We start from the raw sequence: 26229 nt of genomic DNA, 5'->3' as shown, positions 1-26229 counted from the left end.
TATATTGTAGTCAGTTCCACCCCCCTGGGAGAAGTGGCTGGACTGCTAATGGGCACCATAGAATTTTGCAGTCTTAGAGATGGAGGTTCTGACCGAGATTCCTCCTTTTCATCGGAAGATAACGATTGACTTTTGTCCCACAGAGGAAGCCGTCTGAGCCTGGTTCTCTGAGGCTTCTGTTGCACCTTGAAAAGTTGGATAGGCATCATAGCTCTGGTGTTTTAGATGTCTTACATAACCTTCTGTTTAGTGCTGAAGTGCATAGAAGCAGGTTTTCTCTCTCTCTCTCTCTCTCTCACACACACACACACACAAACGTACGTACATACGTACGTACGTGCTGTGGCTTTAATAGATGCATCTTGAATGGTTACATATTTTTACCCAGCTTTAGCAGGTTCACTAGTCACAACCCAACCTACAAGGGGAGGCCCTATCAGCGGTGGCTCATGCTTTATCGCCCCCCAATTGGACTGCTGCCATGTACTCTGCAGGGGCTGCCTTCAAAGTCTACCCCCAGAAGCTGCAACTGGCACCAAATGTAGTGGCCAACTTGCTGGTGAATAGAAGTCACCAAAGCCATGTGACATCTGTGCTGTGGGCTCTGCACTGATTGTCCGTAAGTTTCCAGTTGCAATTCAAAGTGCAGGTTTAAGGTATGAAGTTTGGTTATATAGCTTGGCTGCTAGATACCTCTGCGTGGAATTGACTTGTCTGGTACGCATTCCCCAAGAAAGTTGGGGGTTCCCCATTACTGAGAGGTTAAGGGGACAGGAGCTTGCAGACAGTACTTTCCCTCTTGGAAAAGCTTCCCTATCAGGTCAGATCAGTGCCTGTCTTAATGTCATTTGGAAGCTAGTAAAACCAGAGCCCTCCTGGAGAGCATTTAGGGAATGATGAGTGCAGGCCATCTGTATTACTACTATGCATTATTATTGCATTGTTGTCTTGGTTTCAGTATTGTTTTGTCACTGTAAATCACTGTGAATCCATGCAAATTGCAGTGATTGCAAGTGATATGAATGTTTGATGTGAACTAAAATCTAGGCTAAAGAAGTGCTTTTCCTCAGCAAAGTAAAATGGCTGTGCGTGCATATGCTGCCAGATTGACAGCTTTGCATTCTTTCAAAAGTTTTGTACTTGCCTGCTGGTGAAATATTTTATAAGCTTGTTCTTGCTACCAAGTCTTGAATTAAATTGGGCACACTGGCTTCTAGTTTCTATCTGGGTGCAATTCAAGGTGTGGTTCATCAATTCAAAGTGTAATTCATGTAAGAATCACTGGAAGTAGGTTGGCATATAAATTTAATAAATTATTTTTATTAATTCAAGATTTTTTGCTCTGCAGAAAATCGTCGAGTAGGATATGAATGTGACAAAGTTTACGCTTATTGATCTAGAGAAGGTGTATGATAAAATGAATAAGCTTGAATTATGGAATGTTTTGCACGATTATGGAATTGAAGATCTATTGCTGAATGTAATAACAACAGTATATGGGGGAAGTGAAGTATATGCTTTTCCTACCTGTTGTATTTTTTATGTGTTGGATTGTTTAGTTGTAAGCTACCCCAAGTCATTTAGGAGTGTAGTGGCCTATACATTAAACAATGTTCGCTAAAGATGGGAAAACGGACAGAGAAATTACAACATTTTCTTTATGAGTATATCTCACAAGAGATTTTACATCATTCCCATCCCTTAAATTTCATTACTTTTTATTTTATTTTTCACTATTTAACAGAATCACCTATCCTTTGCACTCTGTCATAAGTTTAAATATTACTCTCCACTTGCATTGTTGGAGTCCAGTCAACCAAGTACACCAAGATTGGGCCTTACGTTATTTTTCTATCACCTTACGTACATTGAACACCAGTGAGTCTCCCCAGTGTGATAACTCTTGATCCTGGGGCCTGATCTTCTAAAACTGGCGCCCCTTTATTATAGTCATCCTGGTTGCCCAATTACTGTGGAATCTTGTTCATGTTCTAGTATAGTTTGCCTCCATACTGTAGTAATAGTCTTCATACCCTAAGTCATAGTATTTACTGCATAAGGACATGAGGAAAGTATTCCTATTGTTGAACAGGAATACTTTCCTCATGTCCTTATGCATGGTAATAGCTTTTTACCTACTGGGCCCCCTCTGTATAAGCAGTTCTATCTTATTTTTTTGTCCAGCTCTTAGTACGAGCATAAGTAAGGTGGAGTCCATTGGCTGACCTACAGCCTGCCCCCTACCTAGCCCGAGCTTTGATGGACCCTTGTTAAGGATTCTCTGCTCTTTCAGTATCCTGGTATCTGTCTAGGTCAGCTCCAGACCTTGTTGGAGCTGAACAGCCAGTTCCCGTGAATTGCTATACCTTGTATTGCTGTGAAGTACTGCAAGTAAAGTATTTGGCTTTACTTGTCAGACACTGCAAACAATTGTATACTGATCTGCAAGAGACAAAGCTGTTTGATAGTTCCATTCAGTTATTGTATAGTTACAGACATGTTCATCCTGTCTGAATTTTTATTAGTACACACCTTTCCTGAACTAATGCTTTTGCTTAGTTCTCTTAATTATGCCAGTCCAACTTATGTGCCTTGTGGGCCACTCATTGGAGTAAAACCAGACACAAAGGATTAATTGTAGCTTCGTGTACCTTGGCTTCTATTATTGTTAGGTTCTGGTTTGCAGGTTTATCTACTGTTTTTTGATAGTTTAATGCTCATTCTGATGGAATTTTATTTGTTGATTAACTAGATTGAAGGCTGCCCGACTTAAACAGTATCTAGTCTTTCATCATAACAGTGTCTATATGGCTGCACTTTGAAAAACTGCTGCTAACATTCTCTCAAAGTCCTTTTGATTAGAGGTTATTGTGATTTTTTTTTAATGATGGGTCTTTCATTTTATCATTTTGGAATGTCCCTTTTTTCTTTAGCTAGACAATTCCTAAAGGCTTTAATGTGCATTATTCAGCTGCTTTTTACAACTGATTTTTATTTTAGTAGCCATTAAAAATAACATCAATGCTACAGACGTCAATAGAATTAATACTTTAAGGAATAGTTCAAAGCAAAGAATTTCACTGCTTTCATCACCTGGACTTTGGTCATGCTGGTAGAGTCATCATGCCACTGGCTGGGTCACAGGCAGTGAAGCAATATCTAGGTTGACTTCTTTATCTCCACGTGTCACACTGCTTTGGGCTGACTTCACAAAGTGGAAACTATTGTACAATAGCCCATATTTATGGTCCTCTCCAAGTTTCTTCTTTTAAGATTTGCTAGATCATGTGAAATCTTTTAGAAGGCCTTGAAGAACTAAATCTATAGTTACAATATTCCTTTAAACATAGTAAATTTTTAGACATTTATTTTTATTTAAAAGATTTTATGGCCACCCATACAAACTCTGAGCAGCTAACAATAAATTGGCATGTAACAAAATACAAAAGATTAAAGAGCCTCTCATGTCACCAAGCACAACTGTCACAAGGCCTCAAATGCTGGGCTCCCTTCCTCTCCGCCCCTGACCCAGTGCCTGAGGGAAAAACCAGGTTTTAACAACCTTCTGGAAGGCAAGGAGGGTAGGGACCCTTCCCACCTCAGCAGGGAGGCTGTTCCACAGGTAAGTACAGCTATGTAAAGGCTTGCTTCCTGGACCAGGGTTTCTCAACCTCAGCAGCTTTAACATGTGGGGACTTCAGCTCCAAGAACTGAGAGTTGAAGTTCACACATCTTCAAGTTGCTGAGGTTGAGAAACACTGTCCTAGACGTTACCAGATGACAACATTTAAGAGAGGAGGCCAGGAGCAAGCCCCCCCCATCTAGTGGGATGGGTGGAGGTCCTCAAGGAGAGGTGGTCCCACTGATAACCAGGCTGCAGTGAAAAACACTCGTCAGTGCAGTCACAGCCTCACAAGTTCTAGGAATTGTTATGTTACTGCGAACCCCTGATTTTGGTGGCTTAAAGCCCTGGAATGAGCAAATACAGCCACAGTGAATGATTCTGAATTAAGATGTTATTCATATGGTGTGCACTTGTAAGACTCAGTATGACCATTAATCGCCTTGCAAGAGTTTATTCTCTCAGCGTAATCTTTATTGACCAGAAGTTCTACCCACCTATTCTCCCCCCTCCCCTTGGTTTTTTGGTGCCCCCGAGTCAGTTTTTGACTCCTGACGACTGCCTGGAGAAGTCCCTGCGGTTTTCGGAAGTGGTTTGCCATTGCCTGCTTCCTAGGGCTGAGAAAGAGGGACTGGCCCAAGGTCACCCAGCTGGCTTTGTGCCTAAGGCAGGACTCAAACTCACAGTCTCCCTGTTCCTAGCCTGGTGACTTAACTGCACCAAACTGGCTCCCATTCCTTACTATATATTATAGCTAGTTGCATGAAAGAGACACCATCCATTTTAACCACAAGGAGTCACTGATTGTTTATTTACTATTTTAGCCAGAATAGAATGGCCAAGAAACTGGAAAAATACATCAATTGCCTACTTGATTCTCACCCATATTAAAGTTTGACAGAGATAGTTTGTGGGAGATCTGGCATGCTGCATGATGTGGGCTGCATTCAGACATCATGCTAGCCCAGAATTCCAGCTTAGAGTGAGCAAACAGTATGCTAAAGTCCTGGTTCCATGATCTGCCTGTTTGACTGCTTTGCAGAAAAAGCCAGACTCTAGAAGCATGGCTCCTGAGGTGTTGCAGAGAAGGTCCTGGTTTGCGCAAAAGGATCTTTCATAGATTATTTAGCTGCTCGTGTTGGGAGGAGGTACAGAGAGTGATCAACTTTTAGTGATACTAGAATGATGCCCAATTAATAGTTATCCATAATGATAACCATTATAAATTTGTAATTTGTAACCTGCTTCCTTTGCTGAAATATCTCAGGGTTATTATTGAAAAATGTATAAAATCATAGAAATCTTATATTATAAAAACAAAATATATAAAACATGTATTATGCCATATTATAAAAACAAAAAACATAAAAAGCATAAAGTCAGTATAAAACATGATAATTATGTAAAGTTCTAGTTTAGCATGAAATCTGAATATGCCCTATGGATGTTGGAGAGATTTGCACAAGTTTTCTTGCCTGCCAGGAATCTGTGATTTATTCTGATGCATGGGCAAATTTTTGTTACAGATGGCTTTCATGATTTTGGAAGTAGTATGGAAAGAGCAGTCAGCCATTGTTTCTTTTTTCGTGAAGTTGTCTGTAGCCTGATATAGGTAGTCCTCATTTAGTGACTGCCTTGTTTAGCTTTCGCAGGTACAACAGCAACAAAAAAGTAACTTTCGGTGGCAAAATTTGATAAACAAATAAATTTTATGACTAATCCTTGCATTTATGACCTTCGCAGGTCTGTAAAACAAAGGAAAGCTGAAGTAAGATTGTAAGCACCATCGAGGTTTCACTTAGTGATGCTTCGCTTAACGACTGAGTTGCTGGTCCCAATTGTGTTTGCTAAACAAGGAGTACCTGTACTGGCAACATCGGTAGAATTTCCATATTCAGACTGTCTATATCAGCCTTTCTCAACCTTTTGACTCTGGAGGAACCCTTGAAATATTTTTCAGGCATCGGGGAACCCCTGCCCATTCAGGCTCAAATATAGGCCAGAAATTACAAAATTATTACATTCGTTTCATGTGTAGGCCTGTATGTATATATATGCATTAACAGTGCTGTTAAACTGAAAATAAAGGACGAAACCTACCTCTTTAATGTGAAGTTGCCCAAATTTGAAATAACTTTTTAAATAAATTGTGATCTCCCAGGGAACTCCTAGTGACCTCTCGCGGAACCCTGGTTGAGAAACCCTGGTCTATATTGCTCCTGGGGAGGAGGGCCAGGGTGTCTTCCCTCAGGCTGAACACGTGACTGATACAATTGCTCAGATTTACAGTTAGCATTCAGGCCAAATGGCATTAGTCTTACCTTCCATTAGACTACATTACTCTTGTAGATAACCGGTGGGATCTGGAGAGAAGGCGTGCAGTTCTTCTGGTCCTTGTGCGTCTCTTAGCAGCATTTGATACCTTGGCCCATGGTATTTTTTTGCAGGGGTTTGGAGTTGGTGGCATCGCTGAGTGATTCTGCTGCTCCTTACCTAGATAATTCTAACTGATGTAAGTTGGGGCAGAGTATTCAAGCCCCTGACTACTCTACTACATAGTGCTAGGTGTGCCTGGTTTCCTCCCAAGTTATTTAGCATCTGTATGGAATTTCTGGGAAAGGTAATCTGTTCAGAGTGAGGTACCATCCATCTGCAAATGTTACTGGTTATATATCTCTACCCTGGGCTTGATCACGTGGCCACAGGGGTGCTGTGATGGCCAGAACTTCAGTGACCAGTCGGAGGTCCATGTTTTTCAGCACCATCGTAACTTTGAATGGTCATTGAACAAATGGACGTAACTCGAGGGCTACCTGTACTTTCTTTTAAACACTGATCCACGCTGCAGTGTTTTATACTTTGGACTGCTCTTGAAGACTACTCAGAAACTTCTAGTACTGCAAAGTATAGCCACACGTATGCTGGTGGGTGAGAACCAGTGTAGCAATGATGCACCAACATTACAAGCAATGCATTAATTGCCAGCTTGTTTCTTTATGCAGTTCAAGGTGCTGGTTATTACCTATAAAGCCCTACAAGGCTGAGGAATGTAGTACTAATGGATCCATCTCTTCAGAGGGAATTTACCTCTCCCGTTTGATCCATTCGTGAAGGGGTGCTCTGAATTCTCCCCAACAGATGGGTGGATCCAGAAACAGGCCTTTTTGATAGCCGCCCCACCCCTGTGGAATACGTGAGCGATGCTGCTCTTGAAGAGAGCGTTGGAGAGTTAGATCTACACCCAGGCTGTCCTTAATCCTCATAGGTATTTTTGTCATCTCATTTTTAGAAGAAGAAGATGACAGCGATTAGGTTTTTACTTGAATATTAACTGCCCAGACCTGGGTAGAACGGAAACGCCACAACAAACAAACAAACACACACTGTCACAACGAACCTCATGACCTCAAAATGTTCACCCTGTTTTTGGAATCTTGCTTTTTTCCCCCCTGCCTCTATTTTGCATTACCTTTCAACCTCTTGAAGAGTTCTGGAGCGCTTGAAAGCTACATAGTCTTTTATGGAATTTGATCCTAAAAAGTACTGCCCGACTGGGGATTGTGACATATCAAACATTTTTGTCCAATAAAGAAGACAGATGAGAAAGCTGCTTTTTGTTACCATTTTTTGTGCGTTACCTTTTCATGTTTGGCTCAGGCAGATCAACTGCATGTTGTGTGAGTCCAGCAGCACTGGTATGATCTAGGAATCTGTAATTATATCTCACAGTATTATACAGTTGTTCTTGTAGGTTTCAGAAAAGCCTTGTTCACTGCTTGTGCAGTGTTGAATTGACTCACACAAGTTAGGTGTAATCCTAAGAAAGTAGGCTCACAATCATTGTAGGGGCTGCGTGTGGTGGCACCTGGGTCTGGTGAAAGTTGGGAAGTATGGAAATTGCTGAAGAGACTGCGCACGGGCATGGCAAGATCCAGAGATACTCTGAACACATGGGGCTGTCCGGTGGCCTCTGCTCTGTGACTGTGGAGACACGCAGACAGCAACACACATGCACACTTGTCCTTTGTGCCCTGATAACTGCCCATTTGAGGACCTGATGACAGCGTGACAGAACGCAATTAATGTTGCCCGTTTTTGGGCCAGATCTGTTTGACTTAATATATTTTAACTTTTATATTTTAAATTCTGTGTTTTACAGTATGCCTTATTTTAATTGTGATGCTTCTGACGAATGAATGAATGAATGAATGAATGAATGAATGAATGTTCTTGTAGGTTTCAGAAGAGCCTTGTTCACTGCTTGTGCAGTGTTGGATTGACTCACACAAGTTAGGTGTAATCCTAAAAAAGTAGGCTCACAATCGCTGTAGGGACTGCGTGTGCAGGGAGGAGGTAGAGAGGAGAATGGAGATGTGCGTTGATCTTCAACACTTGTTTTTTTAAAGGCTGGCGTTTAGAAATGTGCTTTATTAAGGTGTTCTTTTTTATTTTTTAACAAGCAGGTAAATCAAGCTGCATGAGTAACTATAGGATACCATAAATTATCATAGAAATTACTTCTTTTGATTAACATGCATATTAGTTTGATATTACACTTAATTTTATTAAGCCCATTTGCTGCTTCAAACCCATGAAAGCTGTGTGAGTTAAAGGTAGTCCATTGGAGATCAAATATAGGCTTTTCCATAAAAACTTTGTGGTTGTTATGAGACTGGAGAGAGTCAATTTTGTTTACAATATAATAAAATTAATTTATTTTAGAGTTGAAGTCTGAGTCTTTTTAGTTATTTTATGTCTGACTTTGCACAGTAGTAAGCTGATGACGGCTAAGTCTGCTTAGTGCTTTGGACATTAGGTGTGCTGTGAATCCAGCCAATATCAGCCTTCTTTGGTGTAAGAAAAATAACTAAAGAACACGGAGACCTTCAGTTTCTTCATGATTTTAAATCTAGTGATTTGATTCTTTACAGATCAATAGAGTAAGAAAAATTAGGAGCTGAATTTTCCTTAGTTAGGTAGTTGTCTTTGTATGAAAACTCTTTTGTGCCTTTGTTTATGCTGCCTGAGTCCTACACAGGTTCCTCTGTTGCCTTCCACAGAGTGACCAGATAGGACCCAAGTTGCATATCTACAGATTCTCTCGATATTTCATTTTAGATTATCACCTCTTGTTTTCAAGACTCAGTATCAGCAATGTTCTCCTCTTTCCCTGGATTTTTACCCATTTTGCCTGCTATTCAAGCTATTGTGTAATTTCTGTGCTCCATAAAGATTTTCGTACTGTATGGGAAAAAAAAGACATTCCATTTTAAACATGTCTTATCATGAATGATCAGCTACGTTTCATGGACTTGGTACTGGTACGTTATGTAAGTAAATTTGAAAGCAGGCTTTTCAAACTTGCTCAATATTTCCATGGTTACTGATAACATCCTTCCAATGCCTGAAATCTGAAATGAAATAAAGGCTGATGATAAAGTTTAAGATCTTCTTGTACAATGCTTGCTGATTATTTGTTTGTAGACCAAATTGGAATAGAAGATTTTATACAGTGTTCCAGTACATCAGAATATAAATGGAAGAAACAACTAAAATATTAGAATATATTTGGCTATTGGGATTAAATAGTTTACTTAAATACTGTGTAGGCTTCTCAACCTGTTTCGGGGAATAGTAATTTCAAAACATCTGGAGGACATCAGATTGGAGAAGAAAGACCATAAAGAATTATCATAAAACAGTTGAGGCTTTAAAACTCGTATTTGGTCTAGTAGTATAAATTGAGAATTATCCACTGCAATGGAACCCTTAAGGAAACATGTAAGAACACATACCATATGAAATAGTTCAGTGACTGTTTAAAGTGAGCTTAGTATTTTTTTACTGTTTCCTCTTATTTATATTATTTTATTACTGTAATTTTATATTGCATATTTTATTCATTGTATGATTGTTGTTTTAATTGATTACTGTAAACCGCCCAGAGTCCCCCAAAGGGAGGAGATGGGCGGCGACAAATTGGATGGATGGATGGATGGATAAATAAATCAATAAAAATAATATGGCTGAGAACAACTAGATAGGACAGGTTGTCTTACAACTTTATTTAACAGCTTTATGAATGCATTAAGATTCCCTGAACTACTAGAACTATGTGTTTTGATTCCATGCATTTTGAAAATTTAAAAATCCAAGCTTCAAAGAGTATTCACATGTTGCTGAGAAAGTTTCCTTTCAAATTGTGGATGTATTTCGCACTTTTGAATGTCTGGTCATAAATATGTTACTCAATCTTTAAAATTTTGTGTAATTATGATATACTGAAAGATACTGAATTTTCAACAAAATAAAAATGTATGAAATCCTAAATGACAGAGAAATGTAGAATTAATGCATGATCATCAAACAAAAGACATGAAATTTCCCATTTGTTTGTAAAGTTAAAACAGTGGATTCATAGTGTATGAATATCCTTCTTGGTCTTCTGAATGAGAGATGCTTGTGAAAGCCCTGAAAAAAAATTGTAGCCTGTGGTTGCACAGCAGATTTACTGGATTAATAAAATCCCCTGGATCTCTACAGCACTGAGACACAAACCAGCTCACCACATTTTAGCTTAGCTTGTAATGTTTATTTAACTATACAGTTTTAGCATATTTTCTAGAGTTCTTGGGCAGTAACCTGGACATTCCCCAAACCAAGCTCTTTATGCCTCTCTCCTCAGTCATATCCCCTTTGCAAGAATTTGTTTTGCTTAAGTGCTTGATGGCACAAGTAAGACTTCCGTGGGAAAGGAGAAGAAATGATCGGATAAATGTTAAGGTGATCTCTTAAATAATAGTAGCTCGAGACTGCTTATTCCATGCCCTGTAATATCTGCACATGAAAATTTTTCTAAAGACTATACATGCCTTTAACATTTGATCTGACACAAAGGGTACAAATCTAAAATATTAATTGCCTAAAACAAGCTTAGAATGCATTCCTTCGAGGGGCACTTGAAATGGCATAAATAATATAGTAGAAGAAAATGCCTCTACCACTTCAGGGGCTCTATTAGTGCAGTGCTAATTATATAAATAAAATATTGAAGGTAATTTTAGCTTGAGCCACCTTTAGTTTTGCAGGTGATGGCTGTGACACGGAGCTCACTTGCACAACTATGGGTAGTGTGCCATTGCAAACCTTCCTGAACCAGTTGGGCTTACTGATGTTTATCCATGCTTTGATTACATCTCACCTTGACTGCTGCGATGCTTTATGTGGGCTGCCCTGGAAAAATGCCTGGGGAAAATGTCTGCATTTGGTGGAAAAATGTAGTAGTAGTCCTGTGCAAGGTACAGGATTGTATAATGCCTGTAGAGAAAGATCTGCATGGTGTGCCAGTGGGTGGTGGTATGGCCTAGGGCCCGTCTGAGGGACTATGCCTCTCTCTCTATAGACATGCAGGACTATTTATATCAGGAGGAGAGGCTTGTTTGGGGACCCCTCCCCTGCTGCTCACCCATCTCATTTGTTTAAGAGGGCATATGCAATACCCTCCCCAAGGAAGCGTACTCAGCCCCGCCCATCCAGCATATAGGAAAATAAAAGAAAATCAATTTTCCTCTTTCTCTTATTTTTTAATTGTTAGCTTAACTGGTAGTTTTGTGTTTAATTATACTGATTTTAAATTTCTTTTTCTTTTAATTGTATTGCCTTTATTCTTATGTAATTGCTATGAGTCGCGCTGAGCGTTGAATAGGCAGAAAGAAAAGACACACATTTAATTAATAATTAATTCAAGAAGCAGTGGGCTTATGAAATTCCATTTACGGTGTTAATTTAATGTATGCCACTATTGATTTACAAAGAATTAGAAGACAGTTTTCTGTTATAGCTGTGGAAGAAATAATTAAAAAACGGCTTTTGAGCTTGGAACACAACAGTGCCAGCTGCTGGAACATTTTAAATACCTGGTGTTCCATCTGAACAGAACTTAAACCTCATCAGGTGTTCTTTTTTAAGGAACAATGAAAACAAGTCCTTTTCTCCCTTGTTTCTCGTTGGATGGTACAGGCTTAGTGCTGTCTACCATCCAACCCACAGAAAAAAATGGCTGGGGGTAGGGAATGTTCTTTTCATTTAAAATTTCCATAGAAAGAAATGGCAGCACCAGTTAACTCCAACCTACTCCAAGGTGTGTGTACTTTTTTTCATCATCCAGTCATGCTAATACATACAATATTTTCTGTTTTGAGGATGCTCATTTGTTAGCTACATGTCACTTTTCATTATTTCTTGCCATTTCGGGCTATTCTGTAACTTCCTTTCATGGCTCTTTTGCACCAGACAGTCATAAATATTCATGATGGCTTCCTTCATCCTGTTAGTCTTGTATTCTTAGCTAATGGCCTGCACTGCTTTTTAAGAAGTCTTTGTCTTAGTTTGGCAGTTCAGAGGGCTGCTTAGAGAACTGATGCCTGGGAGTTAAAACATGGGCCTTTTTGAGGGCTGGGATCTTACTCTATTTGGAAAATATTCTACAATGATAGAGCAAAGACATCATATAGGTAACACAGGTTCAGGCATCCAAAGATTTGAGCAAAACACATGGCTGCTATTATCTTTGGTGTACAAAGGCTTGTACCTTAGTAGCTGGAAGTTCATTTCAGCAAGGGAAAGCAAAACTAAATTTTACATGATTCTTTATGTCTGTAGTTACTTGCTGTTGCATCTTTCAAGCAATTGTTTTCCAAAGCATCTCACATCAATTAAAAACTGACACTTCCCCCAGACACACAATTAAAAAAAAAAGACGGTGGAGAGGAGTGACGTTGGCATGTGAATGCCAGAAAGCGGCAGGCTGGCATTTTTATGTGCAGTTCAGGCTGGCCTGTTCTCCTTTTGTGGCACTTCTTGCTTGGATAGCAGTCGGTGGCTCTTGTTCTTTTAGCCAGTGGAGGAGGCCAGAATTTCTGGGTAGATGAATGGGGCAAGAGTATGCTGTCTCATTTATAACACTCAAGAATATTTATGCAGATGCACTCTCATTTATCTGTGGGTGACCTGATTTGCTGGAGTCAGATAGAAGCTGTGAGAAATGCCCAAAGGCAACAATCAAGCACAGCTGCTGCTGGCTCAAACTCTTGTCTAGTAGAACAGCAGTTCTAAGCTTGAGAGCTGAAGTTTTGGAAATGGCAACGTGTAAATTTGATGCTATTTTTATACCAGTAGTAGCCTTAAAAGCTCTTTCTAGTTCTTTGCTAACCAGTTAGGTACTAATATCCGCCATTTCCACAACTGCACAACAGAGATAAAAGTGCCTCTAAACACAGGAGAAATGCCTCCCTGCTGCTACTAAGCACTGCCTCCCTTCTCTTGTGGTGCGCAGAAGAGTTGGCAAGGCCTTTCCCGCCCATTCTTTGCACTTCTGTATAATCACAGAATTGGCATGGCCTTGAATCCAGCTCTTACTCCATGCAGGAATCCAGAGTAAAGCCTGGGCTTGAACATACCCGATTAAGCGGGCTTCGCCATCACCCGTGATGATTGTTTCTGCTGTTGAACTGCTCTTGCTATTGAGATCTTGACCCTCCGATTAGCACGGTGATCTCCTCTGTTTCTGCCTCCTTCTCATTTCTTATTGTGCTCCATACTCCATGCTTTTAGATCTGGATGCTTAACCGGTTTGCTGTCCAGTGTACCATCATGTGTGACCACAATGCTGCTCCACTGGCCCTCTCAGCATGGCTGGCTGGGGAATTCTGGGAGTCAAAGTCCACCCAGCTTGAAGTTGCCAAGGCTGAGAGATACTGTCTTAGGCCCTTCTATGCCTGCCTCACTTTGCCTGTAAGCGTGTTCTTGTCTTTAGAAAATTGTTTCTCTTTTCTTTCTTTTTTCTTTCTCTTCCTTTTAAAATTCTTTTCTTTTCCTTTTCTTTTCAGTTGGTTCTTTTTTGGTTGCGTCCTTCTGTTGTTGTACACTTGATGGTTCTATTCTCTGCACTGATTTATCTCTTTGATTCCAGCATTGCATTGCTCTTCTTGACCTGTCGTCAGCCTTCAATGCCATCGATCACAGTATCCTTCTGGGGCGGCTTCGGGAGTTGGGGGTGGGCGGCACGGTGCTCCTCTGGGTCTCCTCCTTCCTCTGGGGTCGATTCCAGTTGGTGTTGGTGGGAGGGGAAAGGTCCAGTCAATGGCCCCTTCTTTGTGGGGTGCCACAGGGCTCGGTTTTCTCGCCCCTCTTATTTAAACATCTCCATGAGGCCGCTGGGTGAGGTGATATGACGGTTTGGGGTGAGGTATCATCAATATGCTGATGACACCCAGTTTTCCATCTCCTCCTCGGGCTCTCTGAGTGATGCCGTGGATGTCCTATCTCACTGGATGGGGCGCAATGGGCTCCGGCTCAACCCAAGCAAGACAGAGTGGCTTTGGGTGTTTGGGCCTCCCAGTACCCAGGTTTTTCCAACTTTGGTCCTGGATCCGGTGCGCAGTCTGGGGGTCCTCTTGGGCTCACTGCTCCTGCTGGAAGAGCAGATGGCAGCTGTGGCTAACAGGGTCTTCGCATACCTTTGGGTTGTGCGCCGGCTGCGCCCATTCCTGGGCCGGGAGGCGCTACTTAGTGTAACTCATGCCCTCATGACCTCCCATTTGGACTATTGCAACGTGCTCTACACGGGGCTGCCCTTGAAGAGCGCTGAGAAGCTTCAGCTGGTACAGAATGCAGCTGCCTGGGTTGTAAATAGCATTGGTTACTCGGCACACGTAACACCAGTGCTGCGGGGGCTGCGTTGGTTGCCAGCGTGTTTCTGGGTGCAATTCAAGGTGCTGGTTGTCACCTTTAAAACCCTCCATGGCCTGGGACCGAGTTACCTGAGGGACTGTCTTTTCCCAGTTGTCTCCACCTGTCTAATCTGGCCTGGCAGGATGGGCATGCTCCGGGTCCTGTCAGCCAAGGAATGTCGGCTGGCTGGGACCAGGAGAAGTGCCTTTTCTGCTGTGGTGCCTGCCCTCTGGAACATCCTCCCTCCTGAGATTAGGATGGCCCCAACCCTTTTGGCTTTCTGGAAGGCCTTGAAGACCTGGCTCTGGGCCTGGGGCCCCGAGTGTATGAAGGGCCCTGTTTCATGGTTATGCTGACACCAATGGCTTCTAAGATCTCTCAGCTGTATTTATATTTATATTTAATTTTTTGGTATTGTTTTTATTGTTTTATTGTTTTTATTATTGTTAGCTGCACAGAGTCGCTGGTTTGAGATGGGCAGCTATATAGATTGAATGAATGAATGAATGAATGACTTAGCAATTGGTATTTTGCCACCAGATTAAACCCTGAGCTCTAGGTGGTTTCTAAGCAGTCTCTCGGGGCAGGTTCACAAGGGACAATTTCTGCTCTTAATCCTAATCCTTCCTCTTGTGTGTGCCCCCCCCCCCAATCAAAAGTCTACTAGTATGATAAAAGCATCCAGAAAGGCTAGGAGAGATGTTAAGGTCTGATCTGCTGCTGTGGCCATTTTAATGATATACATAACATGCAACTTGTACTCATGTAGCTTGCTTTTTAGAATGATTGGTCTGTCGTTTGTTTCCCATTTGGATGATAGGGACATGATTTGCCCTTTTCCAGACACTGCAGGCTTCTGCAATGGCCCATAAAAAGATAAAGACCCCCCTGAGTTAAACTCGTCTTCTGGCGTGATTCATCCATGCAGTTTTCTTGGCAACATTACGGACATGATTTGCCATTGCCTTTCCTCCAAGTGTTTTGTGACTTTCCAGTCTAGCCTGCAGCCTATAAGATTCCTTGATGGACTACCAGCCTGAATCTTCCAAGCCCAGACAATTTCTTTGCTCATAAAAACGTTAAAGATGATGCTACGGAGTTTTTATGAGGTAAGCCAAATTTAACTGTTCAAAAACCCATTTCTAAGTGGCCTCTATATCTACAGGGCAATAGCAATTGTTCTCTCTACCTGCAATGATACTGAGGAACCCTTTGACACAAAGGCGGGAGTCCTTTGGTAAGTTTATTTAATATTATAGACAGCGACCATAATCTGTTTTAAATAACCAAAAGTGATAATAAATGGTTACATAAACACTAATGAGGTTATGGAAGTGCTAAACAAACAGTCCCCTAATAGTGATGACAATAGCAACAAATTTAGCAGCTGTAATTGAGATCTCCAGTGACCTGTCAGCTAACCAGGAGAGGGTATTCTCTTCCTCAGGGTTGGCATGACTGGGTCAAAAGAGGAGTTGTTAACTGGACCCTGCACTTTGAATAGAAGGATAGCTCAGAACTACATGTGAAAATATTTCTCTCTCTCCCAGTGCAATGGGCACAGTCTCTCCTGTGGAGATGTTTTAAACCTTCCTTCTGTCGGTGAAGATGGCAATATGTTATAATAGATGAGGGTGGAGACTCTTCTGTGGGGTGGGCAAAGAATATTTGCTAGGTACATAGCATGGGAGAACAAGCTCCTGAGCAAGCCTGCTCTGTGCAAGGATGGGGTTTTGTTCAAGTATTGCTGGTTATCAGTGTCAAGGTCCTTTGTTTTGATTCAGATCAAGCTCTCTCAGGGAGTTGTCCTCTGATGTCTCACAGGCTTTTATGCTGTCCCCGTGTAGTTTAAGATCTGTATGAAACTGGTGGAGCTGTACAGTCAGGTGCCGTATGTATGTATGTATGTATGTAATGGATTTACATGGCTTCCCATTTCACATATGTGACTCTGGGCAGGTCACAATATTAAAAATAATAAAAACATATACAAAAATATAAAACCAATAGCAGTTGAAAAAAATTTACAAAGCCACATTCCAACACTCAACCAAGCAACAGATTCTGTCCCATGCCCAGGTCCCCAGGCTCGAGCATAGAGCCACATCTTCAGGGTATTATGGAAAGCCAACAGAGACGGGGGCCAATCTGATCTCTGGAGGGATGATATTCCAGAGAGCAGGTGCTGCAACAGAAAAGACTCCCCTCCTGGGCCGCATCAGCCAACACTCCTCAGCTGACAGGACCCGGAGCGTGCCTCTCCTGCTGGACCAGAGGCTGACAGCGTCCATCTCTATTGCTCCCTTCCATCAAAGTCTAGGGAAGCTAAATGATAATGAACTGAATGAAGGAGAACAAGCTGGTATTAAATCCAGAGAAAATGAAGGAACTGTTGCTGAGAGGAAAAAAACTGGGCTCAGTGATTGGATGGGGTTGCATTTCCTCCTGAATACACAGATTTTCAGTCTGAGAATGCTCACAGAATCTTAGCTGTTACCAGATTTGTAAGAGGTGGATTTGCAGTTATGGCACTGTGCCGGTTCCTCGCCAATTGGATTTTTACCCAACCCTCTTGGTTATATCCAGTCTTGACTACTGTGATACCCTTTATATAGGCCTACTCTGGGAAAGTGCCCAGAAATTGCAATTGGTGCAAGGTATAGAGATCACATGACGACAGCCCTGCAGGGTCTCTCCTGACTGCCATTTGGCTCTCTGGCATTTTTGTGAATGTAGTTCTGTTGTGAGCCGGCCGAACTCAGGTCTGTTGCGCATGCCCTCGTGCAGATTGTAGCGATTCACAATCTACATTCCCTCAAGTGAGACATGGCTCTTGGTCACGGACAACGTCACCGCACCCCAGCCTTTCTCTCAGCCTGAAGAAGTAACAAGATGAGTCCTTTTAAAGCTTGGGATGAAACTCTGGAGAAATAGTTGACCAAGGGTAGAAAAAATGGGGCTTACTGTATCATCTCACTACCCCGATTTCCCAAAGTTTGGATTTGCCACAAAGTGGGAAACCCAGGAAAACCGAAGAAGAAATAGTTACTGCTATTGCAGTAGAAATTCAGTTGTAAAGATCTACAGTGGTCAGATAATTGATAGTTTGGTTTTTTATTTTTATTTACTTTTCTATGTAGTGCAAATCTAATATTCTTTTATCTCTTTACTTACTATGCTGAAGCTTCTAGTCACACTCCTGCACACTGCCTTATCAAGAAAGGCAGGACAGGATGTGAGAGCCCTGTCTCACCCGTTGGAGCAGGGGTAGATGTCAGGTGAGGTATCCCGAGAAGGTAGATAGTGGCACCTGAAACTACCAAGGCAGGACTCCAGAAAGAGACAGGACAGGGGTATGAAGGCCCATAGGGCTTCTGAGAGAAGAGCCTTCAGACTTCTGCCCTGCGGACTCAGCTGTTCCGCTGTGCAGTCACAAGTTAAGATGTTGATATACTGTCCTTTAAAGCTCTGAATGGCTTAGGGCGTGCCTGTGAGGATTCATTCTCTCCCTCTCCCTCTCTCCCCCTCTCTCTCCCTCTCTCCCTCCCTCTCCCCCTCTCTCCCCCTCCCTCTCTCTCTCAGAGTGAACCTACCTGGTCACTAAGATCAGCAGGAGAGACTCTTAAAGATGCCCCTTTTCCCGTGGGCTCATTTGTGTGATACACGAGGGAGGCCATTTCATGTATGGTTCCCAGACTGTGATATGCTCTTCCAGGAAAGCGGGTTTGGCCCCCACTCTCTCAGCATGTAGAAGTACGGTAAAGATGCATCGTTTTCCTTAAGTGGATGAATTCTGTTGTAACTGCTGTTGAATATGAGCCTGCTTGCTTTTTCTTTCCTAGCATCTCTTGAAAAGCCATATGTCTTGTCCAAGAAGGAGTCTTAATTTACTCCCAATCACTAGTTAACAGCTTTGTCAATTTACAGCACATTTCTGAAAAAGATTGTGCCATTGAGCAGGAGTTGGTCCTCTTGCTCTGCTAGCAGTACACGATGTTCCTGGCTGCTTCAGTCTACGTGGGCAGAAGCCTGGTACTGGAAATAGCTTTTTAGCTTTCATAAATATGCTACTAAATTCAGTTATTTAGCCGCTGAACTTGGGACTTCCAGAGTTAAATCATATGTACCATGCTTCTTTGTTTGAAGTGCAAAATATGTAACAGTTGCTGCCTATTATGGATTATATACGTCTCCGCTGTTTTCTCAATAAATACGTTTTGGCTGAAGTACAGTATCACTTGAAGCCGACTTGAACAAAGGACTGCTTCATTAGGGTGAAAGTACTTTCTTTCAGCTGCAAATTGAAGGAAAGCGTATCTGCTGCAGTTGTATCTAACTGAGTTTACACAATATGCAAAGCTATATTCTCTTTGAATTTTGCTTGTATGAACCTGGGTCAGGGTCCAGATCATGACTGTATTTCGTTTTTGTTAGTGTTTTGTTTTTTAAATAGGGAAGGAAGGGCTAGCTAGCCAGCTAACCATGACCATGGCTGGGATGCAAATTCTTGCCTTAGCCTTCTTTAATATTAAGCCACTCTGTGGATATCCCATACTGGGATCCCCTGGTATTTTCTCTAAAGCAGCTTTCCAGGTGTGTTAGATTGTAACTCCCATTAATTCTGCCACCCTGTAGTGTCAGCTGCGGAGGATGAGAGTTCTAATTCAGTATATATTGTTACTCATTTTGCACAAATTTTAGAATATTAATACACTCCCTAACAATTGTGAGCTGCAATTTCTAATAGTAACTTTCTTCAGGAATTAATGGAATTTCCTAAGGATTTAAATGCCTTTTTTTTTTTTGTAAACAGACACGACAGTTAGCTCTTTGATGAAGTTGTCATTTTTGGTTCTAATTATTGAGTTCAGCCAGAGAATTTGTTTACGTATATATTATAATAAAAATTATTAATGTGAAAAGGTGGTTGCAATTTAAATGTTTTGTCAATTGAGTTCCTCCTGCTAGTTGTCCATTTTCATATTACGTTGTTGGTTGGCAATCTTTGAGTTAAAATCCATAGAAACTATGGATTTTAGTTATCTTTTGAAAGAAAGCATCTCTTTCAAGGGGTGGGGGGAAAGATTTCAAGCTTTCATAGGAGTTATTGCCAGTAGTTTCATTCATTTTTTATTGACTAGCAACAGATGACTTATGAATCTTCATTGACAACCAAATGAAATTATTTTGTTTGTTCACAACCTTCCGCTGGAATTGAACTGTTTTTCCTCGTGACTCATTATTGCACAAATACTTGTAGTTTGGGCAGTATTTTCTGTTAGGCTGGGCAAAAAGGCACTGCAGACATCTTGCACGCCACTTTCTTTAGCCCAAAACCATGGCGTAGGCAGCTTTCTTATCTGCTGTAGAGGCCATTCAAGTCTGCAGATAGACAGCTTGTTTCCCCCAAGAGATGCTGTGATCGGAGGTCTCCATTAAAAATGGCGCACTTTGATCCAGGAGATCTAGATTTCTGCCTCAGACCAATGGAGGCTTGCCAGTAAAGGGCAAATGAGCCAATGATTGACCTGTGTTTTCTGTCAGGTTCAGTCTCTCTTTTTACCTGTGTGCTAAGCATGAATAGTTTAAGAGCAGCAAAGGAGGAAGTTCCCTCCTCCGTGCCCAACAGGCAGGACTCTGGAAACTTGAGCTTCTCCTGTATTGCAGTAATCTCACCAAGATGTAACCAGAGTATAGAAAACTCTGAAGAAATCTCTTCAGCTGCGTTTTTAAAGCTATCTATACGCTGCGGGTTAAACCGCTGAGCTGTCGATCGGAAGGTCGGCGGTTCGAAACCGCGCGGTGGGGTGAGCTCCCGTTGCTCGTCCCAGCTCCTGCACACCAAGCAGTTCGAAAACATGCAAATGTGAGTAGATTAATTGGTACCGCTTCGGCGGGAAGGTAACGGCGTTCCGTGAGTCATGCTGGCCACATGACCCGGAAGTGTCTATGACAACGCCGGCTCCAAGGCTTTGAAACGGAGATGAGCACCGCCCCCTAGAGTCGGACACGACTGGACTTTACGTCAAGGGAAACCTTTACCTTTACTATACCTTCTTGGTTGTTTCAAAGCCTACAAAATCATCCCAGGATTTGAATGAAATGCCGTCCTTCCAATAAGGAATATGAATGATTGTACATTGGGGGATCTGATTCAGCAGTTCTGCTGTTCGTATCCAGTAACAAAAGGGAATATATTAAAGAGAAATCTTCAGTGTCACAGAATTGCCAAATCATTGAATACTGAAGTTCTGGGTAGGTCTGCTTGTGTAACACCCATCTGGACATATTAAGAATGGCGTAGGTTGCTGCTTTTTAATGATAGACACAGTGGAAAATCAGTATTGATACTTAATGTTGATTCTTACAATCCCTGGACCGAAATGTCAGTGTGTTCTTATTTTCACGATCTACACATTGTCACCTTTGAATTAAAAAGACAAGATCTGGTATTGAGCCAATTCCAAGAAAACAGAAATTCCTTTTTCTCCTCTGCTGTTGGAATCCTTTTCCCACTGATTCACATCTTCACGAGATTGAGGTCCTGCTTAGATGAGACTTTGTAAGTGTTTTCTTCCACAGCTACAGTCCTATATTTTTCCTCATTCAGATATCTGTCTTTTTTCCAACTTGGATGGTTACTGCAAATTGTATCCTTGGTAGATGTTCTGATCACTGTAGTTGGCCCATGGAGTTATCCCACCCTGACTAGCCCGTCTCTTCTCCCAGAGCTCAGCTGAAGAGCAAGGAAGCTTTTGACAGCTGAATTTTACTGTAATGGGGACAGTTGCAACAATAAAAGCTCACATGCTGTTAAGTAAAGAACTTTCAGAGGGGAACAGTTTTGGGCCATATGGCTCATTTAATTGTCACTAAATCACAATCACTGTCAAAATGATTTGGTAACTTAGCTGCTGTAGGATAATGCTTAGAATTTAGTTGGATGTTACCAATATGTTTCCTTGCTTGTTTTTTCCAGTTGGAAAGACTTCCTTGATCACCAGGTTCATGTATGACAGCTTTGACAACACCTACCAGGTAAGAATTGCTTGGTTTTATGACTTCCAAATGTTAACTTACAGGTTTCAGAGCTTTGGTGAAATGTTCCAGGTTAACAGGGATTTCCATCTGTTTCTAGCATTGTACAGCAGGAAAATGATGGGTAAAGGTGTCTCTCTAGATTGTTAGATAACAGGAAAGAAATAACAGAAGGTCAGGCCTCTTACTAGCACATGGAAATCAGAAATGTTTCTGGCCTTGTCAGGATGCCTGCTTTCAGTGAAAGACTTTACTAGTAGAATCCACTGAGGGAAGTGTCCGAGAGTGTTTTCTCTTTTCATGTTTCACATGCTGTATAGATTTCCTTAAGTGCTTCTCTATTTCTGGCTAATATTGGTTCTTTAGAAGTTGCTATATACATATACTTTTATAGATAAGGAAAAAGATTTATGTAAACTAAAAGGCACAGATCTTTTTGCATATGTAGTGAATGTAGCCGGCTTGCCAGAAGACAGACTCACGCTCACATCACCCTGAATTAGAGGGTAGTGCTCTGGCACGTACATTCTGAGACAGACCACCCCAACTCCCATCACTGTCAGATGTAGGAAGGGTTTTTTTGTTGTTTATTCCTTTAGTCACTTCCGACTCTTCGTGACTTCATGGAAGGGTTTGGTGTTTTTAAAACAAAGGGTAGAAGTCTGTGGAGAGAGGTTGGATAAAGAACGGGACACCCCTCATTCCTAGTAGCTTCAGTTTAAGGTTGGAAATCTCAAAACAGCTGGAGAAGCCCAAGAAATAGAAGCAGAAGATAATTTATTTCAAATATGTATAGCCAGAAATTTGCGCTAGATTTTTGATCTGTTTTCTCTGTGTTGCATTAAGTTTCATGTTCTCTGTGTAAGTTAATGGAACTGAGTTTTTAATTTCGGCCTTCACCCATATTTCAGAATATATGCAAGAAGGTGCCACTTTTTCTTTAGAATCTTATTAACTGTAATATTTTGAGCTCTCTCTTGTGATCTGTCATATTCTGTAGAGAAGACCAGTTCCATCCTGTAATCAGCCGGAAGCACTGTATTTTTTTCTGATATTTTTAAAAAATTAAAACTAAATTTGCCAGCTGCTGAATGTGTGATCTGAAGAGCTCTGTAATTATCCTCTTCCACACTGAATGCCTGAATTTTTGTATTTCGGTTAAAAATATTACTTACAAATTATTTTTAATAGTAAAGCTTGATTTAATCTTACCTCGTTGAGATTGATTTATCTCAATTTATCCAGGAGTTGGCAGTATAAAAATTATTTCACCTGGTTAGAGAATGGAAGTGAGATTAGGTGCCTCCTGGAAGACAGGTGATGGCACTGGGAACTATCAAGCTGCTACATGAAAGCAGAGGCAGGACCACGGTGTGAAGATCAGAGAAGAGGCTTCGGACCTTCAGACTTTTACCTTGCGGGCCTTAGCATTTCAGTACAGCATAAAAAAGTAATATTGATACCAATTACTGTACAATATACAAACCAACAATACTTACATTGTGCCTTTGCTAAGTTTAGCAAAATGTAGTCAGGTTCCTCCTGCAGTGGAATCCTGAATCAAATAATTATGCAAACATTGTGGATCTCCTGCCTTTCCAGACTATAAAAAGCGGGGGGGAGGGGGGCAGGGGGTGCTGTTTGTAAAAGAATAGATAGTTTCAGAATGCCAAAGGTTTCTCTTATTAATTGCAAACTAAGTTTGGCAGATATTTGACAATGTCACTATAGAAGAACTTTATGGTTTTGTATCATAGCAGAGCCAAAGGGAAGAAGGCTTTGCTCAAGGGTTGGTTGGTTTTAAAAATGTGTTAACTGCTAGTGATTTATCACATACCTCTGATTGATAATGATACAAGTGATGAGCTGCACAATGGCACAGGACTGCATAATAGATTATACTGATCTTTGGCTGCATGGACTTTGCATTATTTGGTTGGTTTCTTCAACCAAAATAAATACTTTTATCAATTAGTGAAAATGAGTCAGATTTCAAAGAAAAAAAATCCTTTTTTGAAATATCCATGTATATATTGTAGTTTTCCTTGTTGTCAAGGTTGAGGAGGAATGCATAAAAAGAGTCCAGGTTACGTGGCTAGTTCTTTTCACTTATGTCAGTTAAAAGTCCCAGCCATTATAATTAGCCCCAGCATCAAAAACCTATGCATAAGTACTTTGCATTCTTCTTGAAAGATACTCAAACCCTAGTTTTGGCATTTTTCAGGAGAAGAGTTTTTTAGAATTATAGGACACCGTTCCAAGATGCCATTCTGAATTGATGCTTTTGCATTGGCACAGTTGATATACTAAGGTGATCTTGGTGATTTCTAAAACATGTCAGACTCAAGCCATTTAGAAGATCTGACTAGGTAAATGCAAAATTCATTGATATGGACTCTCCAGAATGTCCCACTTTCCGCCAGAGCTTGCTGAACTTCTTCCTGGACTATGCTGTTACAAGGGTGGGTCAGCAGCTTCTGGAATGAAATCTTCCTAATTAGAAGCATTTTTGGGGAGTCTGCCCCCAGACAAGCCTGTTCCTCTGGAGTACCATGCCCAAAACATCTCAAACTGCTTCTGGTTTAGCACAATTTTATGGAAACCATTGAAGTGAGCCTGGGAATACATGGTCCAGAAGGAAAGTTGGCTTGCTCCAAAGAAACAGAATGCTCTGGAGTACCCTGGAATGTTCCATTCCTAGATTGACAAATTCTGCACATCCCTAATTTAGCACCTGGGCCCGGAAGCAGTTGTGTATGATAAAGTTGCCAGGGTATTGTGTTCCCGACAACAGTTTGTTTGTTTGTTTATTTGTCAAGTTTATCACTGCCCATCTCCCCTCAAGGAGAGACTCTGGGTGGTGATAAATTTGACAAACAAATAAATAAACTGTTGCCGGGAACACAATACCCTGGCAACTTTATCATTAACATCAACAGTTACTTCAAATACTTCCAAGCTATTGAGGAGAGTCCACATAGAGAGCTGAAGCCTCAGCTAAGGGATTATTTCTACATACACATACTATGTTAAAAGACAGGGAGTTCTTGCTTCAAAATGCAAGGATCCTTTACCCAGTTGTGTGTGTGTGAGAGAGAGAGAGAGAGAGAGAGAGAGAAGGGGCCCTCCCCACAGCTGGAGCAGCACTGATGGCCCAATTGGAATTCCTCTGGTGTCAGCAGCCTCAGCAGGCCTTTGGTGGTACAGGACTGCTCGCCTCCCAGGGGTGCGAACCCTTTCTATTTCTGCCCATTGTAATTACAGTCATTACAGCACTTCTTTGACGTAATCTTCTGTTGTCCTTCCTCGGTCCTTGTTTTCTCTGTGGAACACGTGCTCTAGTTTTAATTGGAGTTTGGCCTTCGGTGCTTTAATAGTAGGGCAGTCTTCATGGAAGGGAACTCTGATATAATAAATGAAGCATTTGTCAAGCCAATGACCAAAAGCTTGAAACAGGGAGGCCCTTCAGTGAGAGGTACGTGTGTGATCTGAATGGAGTTGGCTCGCTCTTTCCAACTGCCTTTGCGCACAAGGATTTATCCGCGGGTCCCTGGAATGCACTTGCCTTTCCTCCCAGCATTACGCTGGCTACAGGCTGAATGCCAGCTCCCCTGTCTTAAATAAGCGCACTGCCCCTTCCTCTCTCGCTTTCTGAGTTTGTGACTGAGGAAGCACATCATAGCTATGTCTCTGTGTCCCTTCCCTTGTTAGAAATAGATGGGGAGAGGGCAAGGCTTGAACCAGCGACATTGCCTTTTCCAGACTAAAAAAAACTGCTTCCTGCGCTGTGAGGCAAGTGGAGGCCAGAGAGTAGTCCTGTGGAAGGAGAAAAATGTCTGCTGAATAGTTACTTGCAAGGCTTCCTTCAGGTCCTCGCTCAATCTGTTCACGCCTTAGCATCCTCTCATGCCTGCATGGCACGTGGCTTTTAGTGCTTTGCGAGCAATTAGCCAGACTGTCTGTCCTTTCTGCCGGAGGGGAGGGAGACAGGTGAATTTCCAGTTGTGTGCTCAGTTGAAATTGCGCAGTAGCAGAAACGTCCACTGCTTCCTAATATCAGGCTTCTAGATTTACTTACTAAGCACAAGGAATGAGGCAAGTCAAACGACGATGGAAAAGAGCAACAAGGGGAGCAGATTTGGCAGGAACCATGGAATGCCCTCTGGCTCCTGAGCCTTCAACTCAGGCACGTTGTTCACAGCCACAACAGTTACACTTTCAAAGGAAATGTGGAATTCTTGAGGTAAAAGAACTATGAGTTTTCAAAGCCTGAAAAGTGGTCCGTACTGACGTATCATAAACCCTTGGTTTAACTTCAGCAGTATGTGATAAAGGGCAGATTTTTCATTCCAACTTCAGCCTTGCCTCGTAAATCGAGGTTTTACTACAAATGATGTAAATTTGTATTTAATGGATATTCACATTTAACAGAAGCCCCTTCCCACCCCCAAATGGTTATAGAACTGGGAATGGTGTGGGTTAAAAAAAAAGAGGTGGCTAGACAGGAAGCAATTATGTCTGTCTTGCTGTTTGTTTGTTTGTTTTTGATTTGAAATATATGGCCACCCATCTTGCTATAGGAACTCTGGGTAGCTAACACTACAAACAATATAAAATAAACAGCAATATAAAAAACATATAATGGCAGCTGAGGACAAAATCCAATCAATAGTAAATTAACAGCCCCTCACAGGCTTTAAATAACATCCGGATTCCCTTGCACCAGGGAAACATCCAGGTCTTTAAACCTGGAAAAGGGACCGCGTTCTGGATCAGTCAGATGACAGTTGTGGAGGAGTACTGCCAATAATTTGTCCCCATGTCATGAAGGGCTTTAC

The 26229-nt window shown here is 41.6% G+C and overlaps 1 protein-coding gene across 2 annotated transcripts in view; it reads left to right on the top strand.

Moving 5' to 3' along the window:
* The window catches only part of RAB6A (RAB6A, member RAS oncogene family), a 50207-nt gene that overhangs the window by 8383 nt on the left and 15595 nt on the right, over positions 1–26229 (top strand). For both annotated transcript variants that reach the window (XM_063305988.1, XM_063305987.1), the window contains exon 2: positions 21333–21391. In XM_063305988.1, coding sequence (XP_063162058.1) covers positions 21333–21391 — 59 coding nt within the window. The remainder of the gene's footprint in view (positions 1–21332; positions 21392–26229) is intronic.

The sequence above is a fragment of the Candoia aspera genome, chromosome 5 (assembly GCF_035149785.1).
Source record: "Candoia aspera isolate rCanAsp1 chromosome 5, rCanAsp1.hap2, whole genome shotgun sequence".
In the NCBI taxonomy this organism is placed as follows: Eukaryota; Metazoa; Chordata; class Lepidosauria; order Squamata; family Boidae; genus Candoia; species Candoia aspera.
Note: the sequence above shows the minus strand (reverse complement) of the source record. Positions and strands in the feature narration are given on the sequence as shown.